This window comes from Ursus arctos, unplaced genomic scaffold (assembly GCF_023065955.2).
Source record: "Ursus arctos isolate Adak ecotype North America unplaced genomic scaffold, UrsArc2.0 scaffold_25, whole genome shotgun sequence".
NCBI classification, from domain to species: domain Eukaryota; kingdom Metazoa; phylum Chordata; class Mammalia; order Carnivora; family Ursidae; genus Ursus; species Ursus arctos.
Genome location: NW_026622930.1, coordinates 28,963,098 through 28,981,724, shown reverse-complemented (window position 1 = coordinate 28,981,724; position 18,627 = coordinate 28,963,098). Strand labels below are relative to the sequence as shown.

The 18,627-nt window shown below is 47.4% G+C and overlaps 1 protein-coding gene across 16 annotated transcripts in view; it reads left to right on the top strand.

Annotated features, from left to right (window-relative positions):
• SIPA1L1 (signal induced proliferation associated 1 like 1) overlaps positions 1 to 18,627 on the top strand; it is a 446,735-nt gene that overhangs the window by 377,635 nt on the left and 50,473 nt on the right. For all 16 annotated transcript variants that reach the window (XM_057318467.1, XM_044391372.3, XM_048219779.2 and 13 more), the window contains one exon: positions 6,801 to 7,070. In XM_057318467.1, the coding sequence (XP_057174450.1) occupies positions 6,801 to 7,070 (270 nt within the window). The remainder of the gene's footprint in view (positions 1 to 6,800; positions 7,071 to 18,627) is intronic.

The window sequence follows — 18,627 nt, the reverse complement described above, 5'->3', positions numbered from 1 at the left end:
TGAACTCCCTCTGTCTAATAGTTTCAAGAACGGCTCCCTTTTGGATGACTGGATTTTTCTGGAAACCAAAATATGTATCCAGAACTTTTTATTTCAGCTATTTTGGGGGTATGGGGGATATTCTGAAATTGCCTTACACACTGCCCCGCCTTAGTTAGCCAGGTGTTTTTGGGTTTCCTCAAGCACATCGTCATTAGTGTTAAACATTTGCTGAACTGGGAGTCAGGAATGACTCTGGAGGTGAGGTGCTTAGGTCCTTACAACACTCTCCAGCTGCTCTGTGCTCCTTCTCTGGTCCTTCTGTCTTCTGTTCCTTGGTCTCGCCTTCACATTGTCTGCTTGATTGTTTCTCAATAGGCAGCTATAAACCGGAGCAGATAACCAAGCTTTGTAACTTGTCGACCTTAATTACAGTACGGAATTAACGACACTGGTCTAAGGACTAGTGGTCTGACCATGAGTCCATAGATGGCGTGGCGCCATCTTGTCTGCTCAGAGACCTTTCCCCTGGCTTCTAGGCTCCTCCCCAGTTTGTATGGGGTGGAGGAGGATGGGAATAGGAGCACGTGAGTGTGAATATGTGATGAGTGGCTGGGCAACATTCCTGACGTTGAATTGTGCCGGGGTCAGAAGGCCCGACTCCGGATCGATAGGTCTGTGGTAGGAGGTGGCTTATCCACGGCAGTATACTAAGCCAGATACGTCTTCTGTGGTGTGTTGGTAAAAACAACCAGCATATGCTGAGGATTTAATTTGCCGGGTTGGAAAAAACACTTTTACGTGGATTAGTGCTTTTAATCCTTATAACAACCTTATGAGGTAACGGTGTTAGTATTATTCCTATGTAAAGGAAACCAAGACTCAGGTTAGTAACTTTCCAAGCTCATCTGGCAAATTTAGGTCTCACTTGCGAATCCGAGCTCTTCACTATTCCTTTGTAGGCTTGGGGCACAAATCCTATTTTACACGCCAGCACAAGCAGGGGCCTGCCGGTACGTTGGCTTTCTGCTGAAGAACAGAGCCTTGATTTGTAGCATTTGCTGATTCCCATGCTGTCAGTATTGCTTTTGTGGTCGGTTTCAAGCTCCCAGCGTGATGGCGCTGAACTGAGTTGGGATAGATGCTCACCGTGTGGTCCTGCGAGCCAAGACAGGCCGCCCGCTGCACCCCGCGAATGAACGAGCGTGTTGTCTTCATCCTCTAGCCCCGCTGCCGGGACGCTCGTTGCCGCTCTCCTAGCCAGTGGAGCTGGCAGTGACGGGACAGAGAGGTGTTAGGAACCCGCCCCCGGTTGGGCGTAGAATGGGGGGCTGGGATGAGGGGTGGGTGCCGCGCGCAGCCCCGCGCCTGGTAGGCACACTCTGTGCCTTTCACACGACAGGTTCCTTCCGAAAAGCCCCAGTCACAGCTTCTGGGCAGGTGTGAAATGGTGCCGTGGATGCCACTGGAGGACTGGAAACCCTGCTTTCCCCTTCCCTCCTTTAGAAACAACTTCTCAAAGAACAGTGGAAGCATGAACACCTTGCTGTAATTTCCAACAAAATAAGATAATGCTCTTCTGTCATTTTTCTCTCCTTCACACTTCACACTCCCACTGCTGTTTTCCTAGCAACTGATTACTCTGTTCTTTGACTAGTCACTCTCTTCTTTGTCAGCCGTTCCTGCAGCTCCAGCGTGAGGAAATGGGCCTCCTCCAGGCCGCCTGTCCCACAGCCCCTCAGCTGCCTGCTTCTCTGGTGGGGGGGGGGGGGGGGGGCAGGGTCCTAAGGGGTCACAGGCGCCTGACATGCTGACCGGACATAAATACAAACACCCGTGTGTGTTCACATGGGAGAGTCCTTAGTTTTGAAAAGGCAGGGGGTTTTTTTGTTTGTTTGTTTTAATGAAAACAATCTAACAGCAACATGCGACTTAAATTATAAAAGTGAAATAGGGCTCTTTTCCCTGTTCTTGGGATATAAGCAGGTCCTCTATGAATTGCTTTCACACCAAAGTTGTTTTTAAGGGAAGAAAGGACAGGGGAAGTGAAGTAAAATTCCTGAGTGCCTGCTATGTATTGGGCATTAACAACAACAACAAAAGTCTTCCGTTTCCATTGAAACAATGAGGAGAAGGAGGTTTGGAGAGGTTCCGTGGCTGCCCAGCGAGCAAGCAGGACGAGCGAGAGGGAGCGAGAGTGACCGCCCGCCACAGGCCATCCTGTCCTGCAGAAGCAGCCTCCACCGGAAAGCTTCCCGGGGAGTGAGGGGTCCAACGTCAGGAGGGGCCCCTCACCCCTGCCAGACCCTGACTGCCCAGTGCTGGAGCCCGTGACCCGCCTTTATCTGGTGGTGCCTGCGACCTCTGGAGCCTCAGCAGCCGTGCCCTTGGCGAGATGAAAAACACCCTGCCAGCAATTTCACCCACATCAAATCATGATGTTCTGAACGGTGTTGTGCAGGGGTAGTGGACCTTCCTTCTGTGGAGGGCCCCTAGCCTACAGCTTCTGAAGAAAGCAATCAAGGACCATTCAGAGGAAGAGCTAAAAACAAACAAGTTACATAAAAGGACCAAATTACTTTTTAAGTAGAACAGATCAGAGTTTTGTCTTCATTTTAAAACACAAGTATTCAAAATGCAAAAGCATACTGCTTTGGAACCAGAAAGGCTGTGGGAGTTCATCGGGTTCAGATCACTCATCTTTCAGGCAGAGAGCTTTGGTACAAAGGGGTTAGGTATTTTTTCCAAACCCAGATCACATGGCCTGTTAGGGCCCTAGCTGTCCTCAGACATCTGACTTGGCTGATTCAAGAGTCCAGTGTGGAGATGGTCTGTTGGGCGTGCTGTACAATGAGACAGCCAGTGAGAGAGGGAACACAAGCAGGGGGAGCGGGAGAGGAAGAAGCAGCAGGCTCCTAGCGGAGGAGCCTGATGTGGGGCTCGATCCCAGAATGCTGGGATCACGCCCTGAGCCAAAGGCAGACGCTTAATGACTGTGCCACCCAGGCACCCCTTCTATCTGTATTCTTAGTGTTGAAAGGAAAAAGGGGAGAGCAATGGATCATCAGAACATAAAGGAGAAAGAAAGAATAAAAAGGCTGAGAAAGAGAGTAGGGAGAAGGAGTGACCTTTCAACTACCAGAGTTTTATCGTGTTGCCATGTGTCTCTTAGGCCCGAAATACTGAAACCGTAATTCCTGTGGCCCATCGCTCGTTACAGATTGTTGTTTTCCACTTTGTGGTAGACCGTGGTGCGTGAGATGAGTAGTCCCTAGACGTGAAGAAGTCTGGGGACTTGGAGTAGATGTATTGTTCAGTTAGTGATGAAGGCTAACCTCCACGTAGGTTAATCCTGTGAGCTCAGATCCTGGCTGTGCCACTTCCTAGCTGTGCAGTCTCGGGCAGATTAATCTCTCCTGGCCTCCGTTTCTTCATCTAAAAAAGTGGAGATAATGACAGCGCCTGCCTCGGAGCTGTTGTGGCGCTGCCAGATTGTCCGTGTTCGTTACTGTTCAACACCGCGTTTACTCGAATGGCACAATACAAATCCTTCTGTGAATTTTCATGTGTGTCACTAAAAGCCAGCTCTTATCCTTGTTCTTCAGTGTACAGCCCACTTCTTGACTCCATGTATCATTCTCGTATTTCCAGAGATAAGTAAGCGACGGGAGGCTGGTGGGTGGGCTGTCCCATCACGGACGGCAGCGAGACTGGCGAGTTGGCCGAGGTGCAGCAGATCTGCTGTTCTTGCTCTCTCGGAATGAGTCTTCTCTCCCCGCTGAGGCTTGATCGTCCTGCATCCTGTTATCATCGCCTGTGCAGGAGATTTCTTGCGACACCTGAGAGGTGGTAGAAATGAAATACAGACGGAGAGAAGACCAAGTCTTCGGCTCCCGGGGTCTTTTAACTGGTTTTAGTATGAAATGTTACGTAGCTTCAGAGACTATTTCAAAGAGTTTTTGAACTAGAAGAGAGTTCAGCGATTACCAATTCCAAATCTTTCATTTCCAAATCTTTCATTTCCCAAAGAAGCTAAGGCCCCAGAGATGAAGGCAGCTTGTCTGTTTCAGGGGACATTGTATTTGTTTCTGTCATCGTTATTTATGTATCACTGTCTGCCGTGAGGCAGCCTGTGCCTGTAAAGGTGCACGTACAGGACCAGGGAGTTAAAACCCAGCAAGAGAATCTGTCGGAGGGAGGGGTGTGCTGAAGGGGAGACACGGCCTGCGGGAACATTTTTGAAAAGTTGGTGCCCAGCGATGGCAATGTTCTGTGCCTGTGCTGGTTGCTGGCAGCCAACGGAAGGATGGAAGGTTGGAAGATATGTATACGTATATGCTGGATAAATGACATGCCCCTTTGGATTTACAGGGTAAGATGGACCAGTGCTGAGGGGAAGCAAAAGCTGTCCTGACTTTGAGGTGGAGGGAAGTTTTCCCATGGATTATTGCAAGTTTTTATTACTGCCCCTTTTGCAAGCTGCAACATTCTTGCATTATATTTATAGACCCGGAGCACAAGTTACTGTATAGTACGCCATATATGGTCAGAAATGGAAGACTTCAAACCGTACTACACTAATTCCTCTATTAAGAACCAAAAAAGCATTGCAGCTTTTTTGTCAGAACGATCAGATCCAAGCTAGAAATTATGTCAAAGGCTGAGGTGACATTCCCTCCTATCAGAGAAAAGGTTTATTATATAAGAAGTCATTAGCTGCTAGAAGCCATGTCAGATGTGCCATAAAGCAGTGTTTTGCAAACTGCGGGCTGTAACTCCTGAGTGGATCATGAAATCCAGTCAGGAGCTGCATGCAGTGTGTTCCTTTAATGGAACGGGTTAGCACGGAATACCGCAGAACGGAAGCGTGTGCGTGCGCGTGTGTGTATTTGTGGCTGGGCTGCATCACAGTGTAAAATGTCTTTCTTACTGGGCTCATGGTCCCAAAAGTTTGAAAGCGACTGTCACCAGTGCTTCTAAGGGGTACAGCGGAGCCTTGGCGGAGGGTCAGATTAAGGTTGACTTAGGTCTTTAGGGAATCAGGAGGAGTGGTAAGAAAACTCTAAGGAAAGGTGCCTGCTGGAGACTGGGGCTGAGACTGAGCGGGCACGGACCCCAGCAAATGCACGCGCCTCAGAAGCGGCCCTTCTCAAAACCCGCGTCTCTCACGAGGTGTGGGAGAGGGCGCAGTGTGGCGTGCGCACAATGAGACACGCACACAAGGTCCTGAGATGGTGACGCCTTCCACTGTGCTGCTTCCCCCACCAACACAAGCCCGTTTCCCAAATCAAGACCCAGTCTTTGGGGGCGCCTGGGTGGCACAGCGGTTAATCGTCTGCCTTCAGCTCAGGGCGTGATCCCGGCGTTCCGGGATCGAGTCCCACATCAGGCTCTTCCGCTATGAGCCTGCTTCTTCCTCTCCCACTCCCCCTGCTTGTGTTCCCTCTCTCGCTGGCTGTCTCTCTCTGTCGAATAAATAAATAAAATCTTTAAAAAAAAAAAAAAAAAAAACCCAGTCTTTGGCCCCGTGCTGTGCGGTCAGGAGCCACAGGTTGCCTATGGCCGAGGGGCCCTTGTCACGTGGCTAGTCTGAAGTGAGGGACGTGCTGTATGTATAAAATACACACCAAATTTAGATGAATGTCCCTCATCTTGTTTTTATATTGATTTCTTGATTACTATTCAAATGACACGTCTTAGATATATTACATTAAATAAAAAATTAATTTCACCTGTTCCTCTTACTTTTTTCATGTGGCTGCTAGCTCGCATCATGTGTCTAGTGGACAGCACTGTTTGGACTCTTTCCTCTGTCTCTGAAGTGTTTCATCATCACTCTTAACCCTTCCTTTCCCAGTCCCCACCTGCAGCTCAGTGTTTGAAATTCCTTTAAGCAAGAAAGTCTTTTTTTTTTTTTTTTTTTTGCTTAGTAATGAAATCCAGGTGCACAGTGTGAGTTAATGCTTTAGTGGGCATAGGTTTTTCTTAGTAATTTGTCAATCAGTCAAGTTAATAGACTGAACCTTCCTTGGTGGTTTGGGTAAAGGGAATGGAGAGTGGGTTCCACATTCCCTAAGGTTTGGGGGCCCACCAAAAAAGGGGGCTCAAGCAACAGAAAGACATTAGGGCCTGACATTAATTCCACTCAGGTTGCTACGTGGGGCCAGCCCTGCAGTGGGAGGTTTCTGGCTGGGGTGGTGAGGGGGCGTGAGGGGAGTCTGATTTCAGATTATGCTTTTGTTCCTTGGTGATTTGATAATTGCAGAATTTCTATAATTGGCCTTTTGTTTTCTCCCTCTGAGCTAAATTTGGCTCTCATTTTGGATTTCAAAAATTTGTCCCCACTTAATTTTTTGACTATTAAGATCCCAAACAAATTCAATACCTTTTTAGATCCCCTCATGACACTCATTGAAGGGTGCATGAAGCTGAGTGCTTGCTTCCTTTGAGGCCTGGTCTTAGGGTCCTGCTGCGCTGCGCTGCCGGCCTGGCGGCCTTCCCTCCTCGGGCCTCATACTGACTCTGTTCTTACCCGCCCCCTCCCCTCACCGGGATGACTCGGGGTCTCACTGTTTTTTCAAGACTCCATCATATCTCAGACTCCGTAGTTGAGACTGAGCGAGGGAAAATATGCCAGTATAATACTTCCTGGGGTTCTGGTTCTTGAAAGGACAGTTCAAGTAGAGGGCCCAATGATTACAAGACAGTTTGAAACAAAGGATGAAGTGTTTGATCCACTTTAACTGTTAATGAGAATCAGTGTGATTCCACCCACAAGAAAAAAACAATATTAATTTTTCTTCTTTCTGTGCCCTTAATAGGAGTTGCTCTGAAACCTACCGCACACCAGTGATGGAATACAAAATGAATGAAGGGGTTTCATACGAATTCAAGTTTCCCTTCCGAAATAATAACAAATGGCAGAGGAATGCCAACAAGGGGCCTCATTCACCTCAAGTCCCCTCCCAGGTGCAGAGTCCCATGACCTCGAGGCTGAATGCTGGGAAAGGAGATGGGAAGATGCCTCCTCCAGAAAGAGCCGCCAACATCCCTCGCAGCATCTCCAGTGACGGGCGCCCACTGGAGAGGCGGTGAGTGTGCCTTCAGAGGTTCGATCTGAATCTCAGCCCCATATTTAAAGAGCACCAGACCCACAAGCACTAGCTTTAGGTCTTCCTGTATTTTACTAGAAATCAGGAATTGTGGGGCGCCTGGGTGGCCCAGCCAGTTAAGCATCCGACTCTTGATTTTAGCTCAGGTCATGACCCGTTGAGTACCATGTTGGCTTCACGCTGGGCATGGAGCCTGCTTAAGATTCTCTCTCTCCCTCTCCCTCTGCCCCCCTTCCTCCTCTCTAAAAAGAAGAAGGAAAAAAAAGAGAGAAATCAGGAATGGAAACAGAAAGGTGCGTGCCCTGGTGGCTTCCAAGCATGGTAGCATTCTAAAGCCATAAGGGTGCATGAGGATATACTCCAACAAAGCATTCGCTCTGAGTAACATATTTGTGCTTTGCTCTTTCATTTCCATGTGATAGCAACAGAATCTGTCACTGCACGCTTAGCACTGGCAACATGGGTTAGAACTTGGCAGACTCTTCGAGAGGACATTGACCACATTACCATCTTTGACAGTCTTTGTCTTTTGGGGAGAAGTGATATGATAGTAGCAAAAGAATGCAAGGTTTTGATTGAGTGTCTGTGTCACTTTGTTAATAAAGACTGTAAAAAATTTTTAAATGATAGCACTGCAAATTACCTATGCTAACGAAGGAGACAGTTGGCTTTAAGACGATAGTCTCCCGCTAGAAGAAGCCAGCTTCTTTCTGTGCACTGTCCTTCCCTCATCACTTCTGCTTGTCTTGATCACATCTCAGAATGTTTTCGTGGCCCCCACCCTGGAGAAGGATCGGGAATCCCCAGAACTGGGGAGAAGTCTCTGTTCCAGGAGCTGTGTGGGGCAGAAGGAAGGTGGGGGCCAAAACGTGAGTCTAGCTCAACGGAGCAGCAGAAACAGGGTGCCAAGGAAAATGGGCCCCAGCTATGCTTCAGTAGTCATTGATTGGTTCAGATTGGGAGCAGAAAGCTGGAGGTTTTAAACACCTTTCCTAGGTTTTAAAAACTGTTTCTTGTCTTGGTTTGACTTTTGTGCTTTTATGTGTTTTATGCACTCTCGCATAAAACATTGTCACTTAACTAGCTCGGAAATATTAGGCTGTCATGTAGAAATAATTTATAGACAGCAACAACAACAAACTAGTTGTCCTTCTAAACTTCCTCACTTAATCCTGGAGCTCTACTTGCGGAGCTTTACTGTTTATCCCAATAGACGATTCCCCCCAAAGTGGCTCCTGTCCCATCTGGACTCCTCTAGTTTTCATCATTTTTGAGGAGGAAAACATCCAGGAGATTTCTGAATCAACTCTTTGTTCTCCACATTGCAAACCTGGCTCTCCCCGAGTGCGTGTGAACTGGAATTCACGATTTGGCCCACACTTTGAAAGATGGACCGTAGGAACTCATTGTTTGGAGAAGGACCTCAGTGCTGTTTTCTTTCTCTTTCAAGACAATCATGAGACTTTTATAAGTTATATTGTTTTGTGCGATTTTCTTTATACAATATTGCATGTAATAAAAGAGCAGGGTATATTTTGATTCTGTGCTGAATTTAATTTCTGCAACAGACACTAAAGCCTGACCTCAAAAGTGGAAATATTCCTTGTAGCTAATTATCACCTTATGAGGCTCGCAGCTTTTAGTGCTAGAGAATGCATCAGCTCCCTAATTTCCAGACAGAGCTCTTTGAGTTCGAAGGTGATTTCTGAGGGTACTCGTGTCTGCTGTGCATCTTAACCACTACCAGTCCCCCACCCCTGCGGGACGGGGAATCTGAGTGCTCTCCCTGGAAGACCATCAGCGTAGCCCCGGGACCCTCCAGGCTTTCCAGATGAAAGTGGCAGGAGTGAGGTCGCCAGGGGTTTTCAGAGAAATTTAACCTCTAGTCAATTTCAGTTATCTTTAGGACATCGAACTGATACGTCAGATCTTGTGACGGAGGGTTTACGTGGCCTGTAAAATCTCAGCTCTGCGTATGCAGGATATCCGGGTTATTTGGCTCACCTTCCTTTGAAATACGTGGTAGTTAGATAGTCTTCCTCTGTGGAAACTTAAGAGTTCGATTTCCTATCCCATCATTGCTCGCTTTCAGTTACATTATTTCTTTTTTTAAGTTTTAACCCGGAGTCGCAACAGAAGGTGCTGTTGGAGAACCTTTGTGTTGCTGCCGTTTCAGTAGAACAGACTCAGGCCATTCATCAGGAATACTTCCAGAGTCCTCCAGGAACAACCAAGTTCGTAGATTTACCCGGAAGTATCATTTTCTCCCTGAAACGTAGTAAAATGTTACTGGAAAGCGTCCCCTCATGGTGTTACCGAGAACAGAACACCTTACCAAGGTGGGGGAGGGAGGCTCCTGGCTGCCGGGCTCTCCTTGTCCATTCGGCCTTCCCCTTCCTACCAGTGCTGCCCCGGGTGCCATTTGCATTTGTTCCTTGGTGGTCTGTCAGGTGCGACTCCTTTCAGATGAGTTGCAGATGGTCAGAATAAATGCCAGGGTCTGCCATACCTTCCTGGTATGCCATGAGCCTAACACTGAGACCGGAGTACTGCCTTTACGTAATTTTCGTTCCATTTACTTTCCTCCCCAACGCGAGGCAAGTTGTGCTGAACTGTAGAGAAACCAGCTGTCTTTAAGCTGAAGCCGGCAGCCCTCTCACGTGTGCGCGGCCCACATTGGCTACACAGGTCTGCCTGCCTCATTCACCGTGCGTTCCAGCCTGGTTCACTTTGGATGAAAAGACCAATTTACTGCCTGGAGAAGCCTAGTTTTTCTCGCATTTTTACGCAAGATCCCAGACTTAAATGTCATTAGGAAGATTTTTTTTTTAAATACTTGTGGAACAGATTTTTCCTTTTTCCTTTAAAACCAAGGGCATGATTTTTATAACATACCAAAATGTGTTGGTGTTTGAAGTTTCTAATAAGAATTATTTCACTGAATTGTGGTCTGAATACATTGTTGAGAGAAACCGATACAGTAAAAACAGAGGATTCATTTGCCATCTAAATAGACTAAAGTCTGCTTCTCTTTGGCTTAAATATGCGCGCTTTATGCTCTCCAGGTGGCCTGTTGAGTACAGAATTTTATAGTGTTTGTGGGAGTAGTAGTTATTAACAGAATTAATATTTACTCAACAAAAATAGGTAATATGACGCAAAAATATCAGTATTTTGGCCTCAAATTTAACTAGAGTAACGGTAGAATTGGAACTAAAATATCTGCTATAACGCATTGAACTTATCACATTACTGTGTTTAAACCTAGTGTGGGGTCAGTCATAAAGCCCTGATGTGTGTTCATATGCTCAGAAAAGTTTAGCTATTTCAGGGGCTTTGCCAAACAGCAGGCATCTTAGCATAAGGAATTTTCCTTACTCTCTCTCCTTTTTTTTTTTTTTTTTTTTTTAGTTGAAGCCTCACCATCCTTTGTGCAAATATTTGGTGTTGGAACGTAACCAGTGTTGGTACTTTTAAGCTGTACCTGGATGCCACTATTCCCCGTGTCTGCTGCTTTTAGCTCTGAGCAGCTGGGGAAGCACATCCCCCCTTCGGAGGTGAAGGCTGGCTGCGTGTGTAGCCTCCCTGTGCCCTCTCAGCAGACACCAGCCCCCCACAGAGAGCATGCCGGTCCTGCGCCCGTTCAGTCTTCGTTTTTAAGGAGATGCTCTCTGAGTTTATTTCAACAGCCCACAGCGGTCTCCGCTGTCATTGTGTGCTTTGACATAAAGCAAGCGCCCATTTAATCCCTTAGCTGTGGTTAGACGTTTCAGGGCTTGCACGTTCCACATGCCGTCTGCCTGGATCATAGTTGTTTGGCTTGAGTTGAGGACCCCTCAGTCCTAGAACTTTAGAGCTTCACTGGGATTGCTCCAGCCACATCCCCAACCTCTCTGTTTCTAGAGCTAAAGCCACTGGATGTGATGGTCTTCAGTTTATCTGACACCATTCGCCGCTCCCTCCTTCACACTCCTTTTCCCTGTCTTCCAAAACTTCACTCTTGATTTTTTTTGGTCAGCTCTTTGCTCCTGTGTCATCGCCTGCCCCCCCCCCCCCCCGCCAAAGTGTGTGTCTTCCATGACGGCTTCGTTTTTATCTTCATCCCATGCCGTCCGATGCCTCGGGTGGCGCGTTTATGTCAGCAACGTGGGCCATCACCCATGTGTGGGCGGTTCCTCAGTGGTGTATCCCAAGGACCGGCTACAAATTCTGGCATTGTCATGGGCCCGCAATCAGTTTTTTTTATTTTTTATTTTTTTTTTATTATAATATTTTTTATTATATTATGTTAGTCACCGTACAGTACATCCCTGGTTTTTAATGTAAAGTTCCATGATTCATTAGTTGCGTATAACACCCAGTGCACCATGCAATACGTGCCCTCCTTACTACCCATCACCAGCCTATCCCAATCCCCCACCGCCCCCCCGAAGCCCTCAGTTTGTTTCTCAGAGTCCATAGTCTCTCATGCTTCATTCCCCCTTCTGATTACCCCCCCTTTATTTATCCCTTTCTTCTCCTACTGATCTTCCTACTTCTTATGTTCCATAGAGTTTTTTTAAACTTTATTTAGTAATTAAACCAATAAGCAAAAGAACTTACTTAAAGAAGTAGTAGGAACAGGAGTAAATCAATTCAGGAGAAAATAAATCCATTGTTTTACTCTTCTTTATTGTGGTATAATATGCATGACCTGAAATTTACCATTTCAACGGTTTTTAAGTGTAGGGCTCTGTGGCGTTTATTCATAGTGTTGTGCAAGCCTCCCACCATCCATCTCCAGAACCTCTTCATCTAGCAGAATGGAGACTGTCCCCATTAAACAGTCACTTCCCTCCCTGCACCCCTCCCCACCCCTGGTGACCATTCTACTTTCTGTCTCTATGCCTTTGACTACTTATGTAAGTCGAATCACAAAATACTTGTCCTCTTAGGACCGGTTATTTCACTTTAACAAAGTGCCTTCGAGGTTCATCTGGGTTGGAGTATCCGTCCTGTCTTCGTGCGGGCTGCTATAGCAAAACTCCACTGGCCGGGCGGCTTAAACAGGAGAGGTGACTTCTCAAGGCTCTGGGGGCTGGGGACTCCAAGGTCAAGGCACCAGCAGATAGAGTTCCAGATGAGAACCCTCTTTCCGGCTTGCAGACAGCAACTGGCAGAGAGAAGGAATCTCTGGTTTCTCTTTTCCTCCTTACCAGGGCATTGATCCCATTGTGGGGGCTCCACTTTCATGACCTTATTTATGACTAATCACCCCCAGGGGCCCCCCTCCGAAAGCATTACGGTGGGGGTTAGTGCTTCAACGCGTGCCTTTGGTGGGGAGGACATACATTCAGTCCATGACATTTCCTTTTGAAGGCTGAACAATATTCCATTCTGTGTAGATGCCCCATTCTACGTTTATCCATTCATCCTTCAGTGGACACTTGATAAATCAGTTTATTTTTATAAGAATTTGAAGAACAGTAGAAATGAAGCACTCAGTAGTCTGAGAAAGCTATAGAATTAGAGCTGGATTTAAGTAGACTTCCTTGAGTTTTGTTGGCTAAGTTTCGAATACTCCTATTTTAAAAGTGTATTGCTGGTAAAACTGTCTCAGATCGACTCAAAGTGAAATGTGAGTTGTTCTTGATTGAATTTCCTATAAAAGCTTTCAGTTTAGTTGAAACCGAATTATGGTATTGTATTTATTGGCCAAGATGAGGAGGAAAAGCAGAGGGCCATACCTGACTTAAACTCACTGGGCTCTTAAGGCTGCTTTTCCCCCAGCTCTCCAAAGGAGCTGGCGTCCCGTGGCATCCACACTGGGATTAGAGTTAGAGGGGATGCAGGCTCACACGTTCAGACTATAGTGCAGTGATGTTTCCTACTTAAGTGTTCAGGAAACGGGCGCAGTGCTGGAGCTCCTCATACCCCCCTGTTCCCTTTCCTTTATGCATTCCAGACAGACCCCGGGAATGAGGTGCTCCAGCATGGCCCCCAGCTCAGGCTCTCCAAGTGCTTGGAAGTCACTCCTCGGGCTTGCTAAGGAACTGTCGTGCACTCCGCCCAGACAAATGTCCCCAGAGGGCTTCCCGCCTACAGGGGCCACCAGTGTAGCAGTGTGAACCACCGGAAAACTCCCAGAGGTCAGAAGTGCAGAGGCCTTGGTTTGCATCCCAGGCCCATCACTGGGGAGCGCTGTGACAGTGGGCAGTTCCTTGTCCCCTCTGTACTGCAGGGTGCTGAGAATCAAATGGGCACCAGCCCCAGCCCCCAGAGTTGATGTGAAGATTGAGGCAGTATGGTTACTCTGTGTCCGATCTGAACTTTAGGACAGGCCTGCCACACTTAGGGGCTTAGAACATGGTGGTTGCTGTTTGTCATTGTTGCCATTGTGTAGATGCTCTTCCAGACACAGCTTCACGGCGGGGCGGGGGTAACAGCTCGTGTTCCGAGGGAGCACTCTTGGGCTGCGGTAGCACTGCCAGCCTGGGCTGGTGAGGCCCTCTGCAGCCTAACCCAGGCTAAGCGTGTGGTGGGTCAGTGTGTTTCACAGGCAGGTTGTGTTGTCTTCAGCGACAGTGTCACGGTTCACTTTGGTGACACAGAGGATGAGTTCAGGAGGCCTGCTGTGCTGAAAACAGTCCTGATGAGCTGTGCATTTGCAGAAAGTATAGGAAATTCTGGGAAACCCATCCATGCAAATGAGAATGACCTTCGAGAGGATCTCATGAAAAGCAGTTGTGTTCTGGGAAGAGCAGTAAGGGGACACGTGACCATGCTGCTCTTATGTCACTAAGGATCTGTACTCCTGTGAGTGCCCAGCAGTGGGGGCTTGCCCTCCGACCCAGCTCTAGGGGGCTGCTGCCTTAGGACTGCGTGGGGGGGGCCTGACCTGGTCACACCTCATGGGAGGCTCTGTAGAGGCCCACAACGGCCCTGAGGCTTCCTCAGCCCCTACACACACACACACACACACACACACACACGCACGCACGCACGCACGCACACAACACGGGGATGGCGTTCCTAGAAGCCAGATCTAATATATGTCGTGCTGTCAGCCTCCTCCCCATGGAGAAGTTAGACCTTTGCCTGATGAAGACGCATCAGCTACATGAATGTGTTTATCAAGAATTTAACTAACTCCCAGGGGAGAAAGTATCTTCTGCTGCCTTATATTTGAAACCACTGACATTTTTCTTCAAGATTTGTTGATTGCACAGTACATGTATATAAACTTGTTGAAATGAGTGATAATGAAGACGAATTAGCCACCAAACCCACTGCCACAATCGTGTGTGAAAGTTTCCCATAAGCCTTTTGTTCCGAGTCCTGGACTATGAAAGGTCTAAGGTCAGCTTCCGCTTGTGAGAATCACACAGTGTGGTTACAGGGTGGCCGTTCAGGATCTGCCTATCACTGAAGTGCTTGCTGAGAAAAGTAGACTTCATTTCCTTTTTACTTGCAGGAACAATTGCTGTGTGTCCTGAGATGGGCAGAGTGTCCTTAGGGCCGGTCTTCAGAGTTGAGTTGCGCTCTCGCTCGAGAGTGTGTGTTGGGTGTGTTTGTGCTGAGTGCTCAGCGGTGGCCGTGCCACAAGACGGCTTGTTAGACATGCTTCAGGCCCATAAAGATGGCCCTGGACCACTGGCTGCGGAGCTGCAGCTCATTTTAAGGAACATAGTTGCGAATACATGAGGAGGGCCAGCAGGGGAAGGGCTGACTCCTGTGCCTGTGGCCTGCTGACAGGTGTGTGGGGGAGTTCACTAGCCCTACCAGTCCCCACTCTGGAGAGACTCAGAGCCCCGCCAGTGAGACAGCCTGGAGTATCCCAATCTGTCACTTTTTGTTTGAGTCTTTCAGTTTGCCATTATATTTGTAAGAGGACAGATGCTGACGGCATATGAAATGACACAGAATAAATGTGAGGATGTAGGGGTGAAGGCATAGAGCCCCTGAACAGCGGCTGGCAGCAGATGGGTCAGACTCGAGTGCTGGGAGGATCCCCTGGGAGAGGAAGGTGGGTTGTGTGGTGGTGCTTTTCTCTTCTCCTAGCCTAGGGCAGTTGTGAGGAGAGGCCTGGGGGTCTCGGAGACCCCTGGAGGGAGTTGCCCATGGGCAGCCACTCTGAGCAGAGGCCAGCATGGCGTGCCCTACTTCAGCTTCTGCTTCCCTTATTCTTGTTCGTAAACTGGGATAGGGAATGAATTTATCCTGTCTAGTTTTTTCCAGTTTTTAAAATCCTCGCGTGTCTAAAACAAACAAAAAATCATTTAGCTTCTCACTAAAGTGTTTGGTTGTGACTTCTTTCCATGAAGGATTTGTGAATATTGGTGGAGGTAGGACTAATCGAAGAGACTAGTGTTTATGGTGGGCTAATGGAATCCTATCTGTCTGTGTCTCCCTCAAATTTGCCTGCTCACCCTGGCTGTTGAGGATCAGCTCTGGCCATACCACTGCTTTGCTACACAACCTTCTGTGCGTCCCTGTTACCTGACAGAGAAGGGTTGTGCTTCCTCGGCTCACCATAGGGGGGCTCACCCTGCAAGACCCACTCATCCTTCCAGTCACAACCCCTGCCCATCTTCCGCCAAGGATGGTTCTCCAGCCTGACTCGTCATCATGGCGGCCACATAAACCGTCACTCTCCTGTGTCCTAACTCCTGACTTCTGTGGAAATCCTTGGTTTCCTATACATCCTATTTCGAATGCATTTCTTCATAAAGCTTCATTTCTCCTAGTTTTTGCAGTAGGTGCTGACTTCTCACCTGCCTGAGCCCCCCTGCACTCTATGTGTACTGCCCTCATGCCAGTTACATTTTACTTGTGTTTTCCTTAAAAACTATAAGTAGGTAGTATTGAGTTCATTTTCTATGCCAGGCTCTGTTCACAGGCCCTTGTGTGTTTTCTCAGTTCACCCAACAGCCCAGTACCTTGGCTGCTGTTCACCCTCTTTCTTCAAATATGGACGCCCAGGGATTGAGAGATGAGGTAATTAGCGCAACGTAGCAGCTGGTTGGTGGTGAAGTGGAGATTGGCATCGAGGCCTCCGGACCTCAGAGCCTCTATCTTAAGCGCCGCGCTACGTGGATGAAATCTAGGTAGACCAGAGCTCACGCCATACTTGTCAGATGAGCGCACATGTGTGTGTGCTTGGGGTCCAGGCACGTGCTGCAGTCAGAGCCGGCTTCACGGCGGCGCAGCCTATGCGGGCGCACAGAGCCCCACGCTGACACGGTCCGTGCTGGCTTCACGCTTGCTGTCGCTGCCTTACAGTTTGCAGTACTGTTTCAACAAAGGGACTCTTCATTTTCATTTTGCACTGAGTCCCATGAATTATGTGGCTGATCCTGCAAGCAATCCATTTTTATTTTCTGTTCTTTAGAGTCACCCTAGATATAGAATTGACTCTTCTCAAGAGGCGCCCGTGATGTGTGCCAGGCTGGGAATTCTAACTGCTTGCCAGCAGCTGTGACGTGCTGATCGTTTCTCTCCGCGTGCGGAATCGCCCGATTTTCCTAGCTGTGCAAAGGAGTTATTCCTTGTTCTACAGTGACCTTGTCCCAGGAGGCTCATCAGAGCGGGATTCCATGATCCAGTCTGAACAGCTGATATGAACTGTTTGGTCGGAAAGCCCGGGTAGCTCTGGTTCACAAAGAACACAGTAGGAAGACATGAAAAGACAGAGGGACAAGTGGCTTGAATGAGAATCTAGCTTGTTCAAATGGCACCCAGATTACTTTACCTTGAATCGTTTGTGAGGTTTTTTTTTTGTTTTTTTTTTACATAATTCTGGAAGAATCCTGGTTGATATACATTTCTGAAGACAGATTTTAACTTGGTCCTGTTCCCTGGGTGAATAGCATTTTAATTGCTAAGTTGTGGTAAAGAGCTGTGCTTAATTATGGACTCAAGTATCTAATTTGTCAGTCATTGGTGCTATTTGAAACCCTCTCTCTTGTTTTTGCCATCATTCCACTGTTTGCACTTGGGTTACAGAGGGCCTTGTCTCCTTGGACACATCCAGGCAGTGCTGTCACTTTGGAGTACAAAGCAGGACAGAGAGGCATAATTAAACCTATATGAAACTACTCAGGAAAATGTTTCCTCATCAGCCACTCAGATGCTGAGAATTCTTTATCCACAAGTTGATAAATTATAATCAGTCACAATCTGAAGAGATCAATTTAGTGGGAATCTATTAATGTTAACACTGTGTGTAGTCCTGTGAGTTGATTTATGGGAAGGGTGTGTTGGGGTGTGAGAGTTTTACTTTATTAGAAATCTGGGTTTTTGGGTAATTCTCTTCTCCCTTTTGCCCTGGTATGAGAATGCTTCTGGAAAATGAACTGATTCTGATCTTGGACCATCTCTTCCTAAACATCCATTCCGTTCAATTCTGTGTTTTCAGTGCTGTGAAATGCACTGCATATAAATGAAAAGCTGGTGTTAAGTGGAGTCTTGTGGACTATGGGGGCATCGTCTGTCTGGCTGATGATCGTGACTTTTTCAGTGGCTGCATTTTTCACAGAATCAAAAAGCCCTGGTGTTTTATTTCTGCGGAGGGAAGTCAGAGGGCGCTCCAGAGAGCATTTAATATCAGTTACTTTAAAAACATTTAGTTATTTCTTGGCTAAATTTACAAAAATGTAGGGAAAAGAATCCACTGAAATTAACACTGAAAGGTTTTTAGACATTTCCTTTCTCACAGTGGCCAGAACATTCTTGAAAATTCTTACATTCCACAGAATTGAAAAAATCTCACAGCAGCTGAAAGATGTGTTCGTGTTAGTCCTCTAAACCTATTTGGCAGTAATATCCAGATGTGGGAGGCTCGTTAAGACTGAGAGGAAGTAGAAAGAGCTCAGTTTATCTCAAAAGAGAAGAAAAGCCTTGTGATCTTGCACTGACTCTTCCGTGGCCTCAGCAGCCCTTAAAATAGAGTGGATGGTAGGGGATGGAGAGTCAGGAAGTCAGCACGCTGGCTTCCTGTGTGAGCCAGTTTGGGGGGTCCCCCTTTTCAACGTGGCAGGGCAGCGCATGGCCCAGCTTGAGTGGTGACCAGCCGCAGGCTCTGTCTGGCAGTAGACTGCCGGGCAGGCGGCACCGCCCGCTCCCTGAACGAGGTCTGTTCTCAAACAGTATTTGTGTGATGGTATCCATTTCAGAGTGTTTGAGAAGAATAGTAAGTCATCAGAATAAGGGCTAATTCTGAAAATTCTTTTGCCCGCCATACATCTACGTCTAGCGTCGTAAAAACATTTGGGTGGCATTCCGTCCGTTTCTGTTTGTGTGTTCTGTGAGTGTGAACAGACAGAAAACAAAGCCACTATTGAGTTATATAAAGGCAGAAGAGGGTTGGGAGTGAATGCCGGCCTTCTGGAAATGCTATTTTTTCACTTTGGGATAACTCCAGTAACCAAGTAGAATTTTCTGATACATTTGCCAAATAAAAGAGCTGAGGTTGAGAACTAGCATGAGATATTTTAAATTAATGTACGTTTTGGAAAGCAGAGTAAGAAAAGCAAGCTCTAAATACAAACGTAAAAGT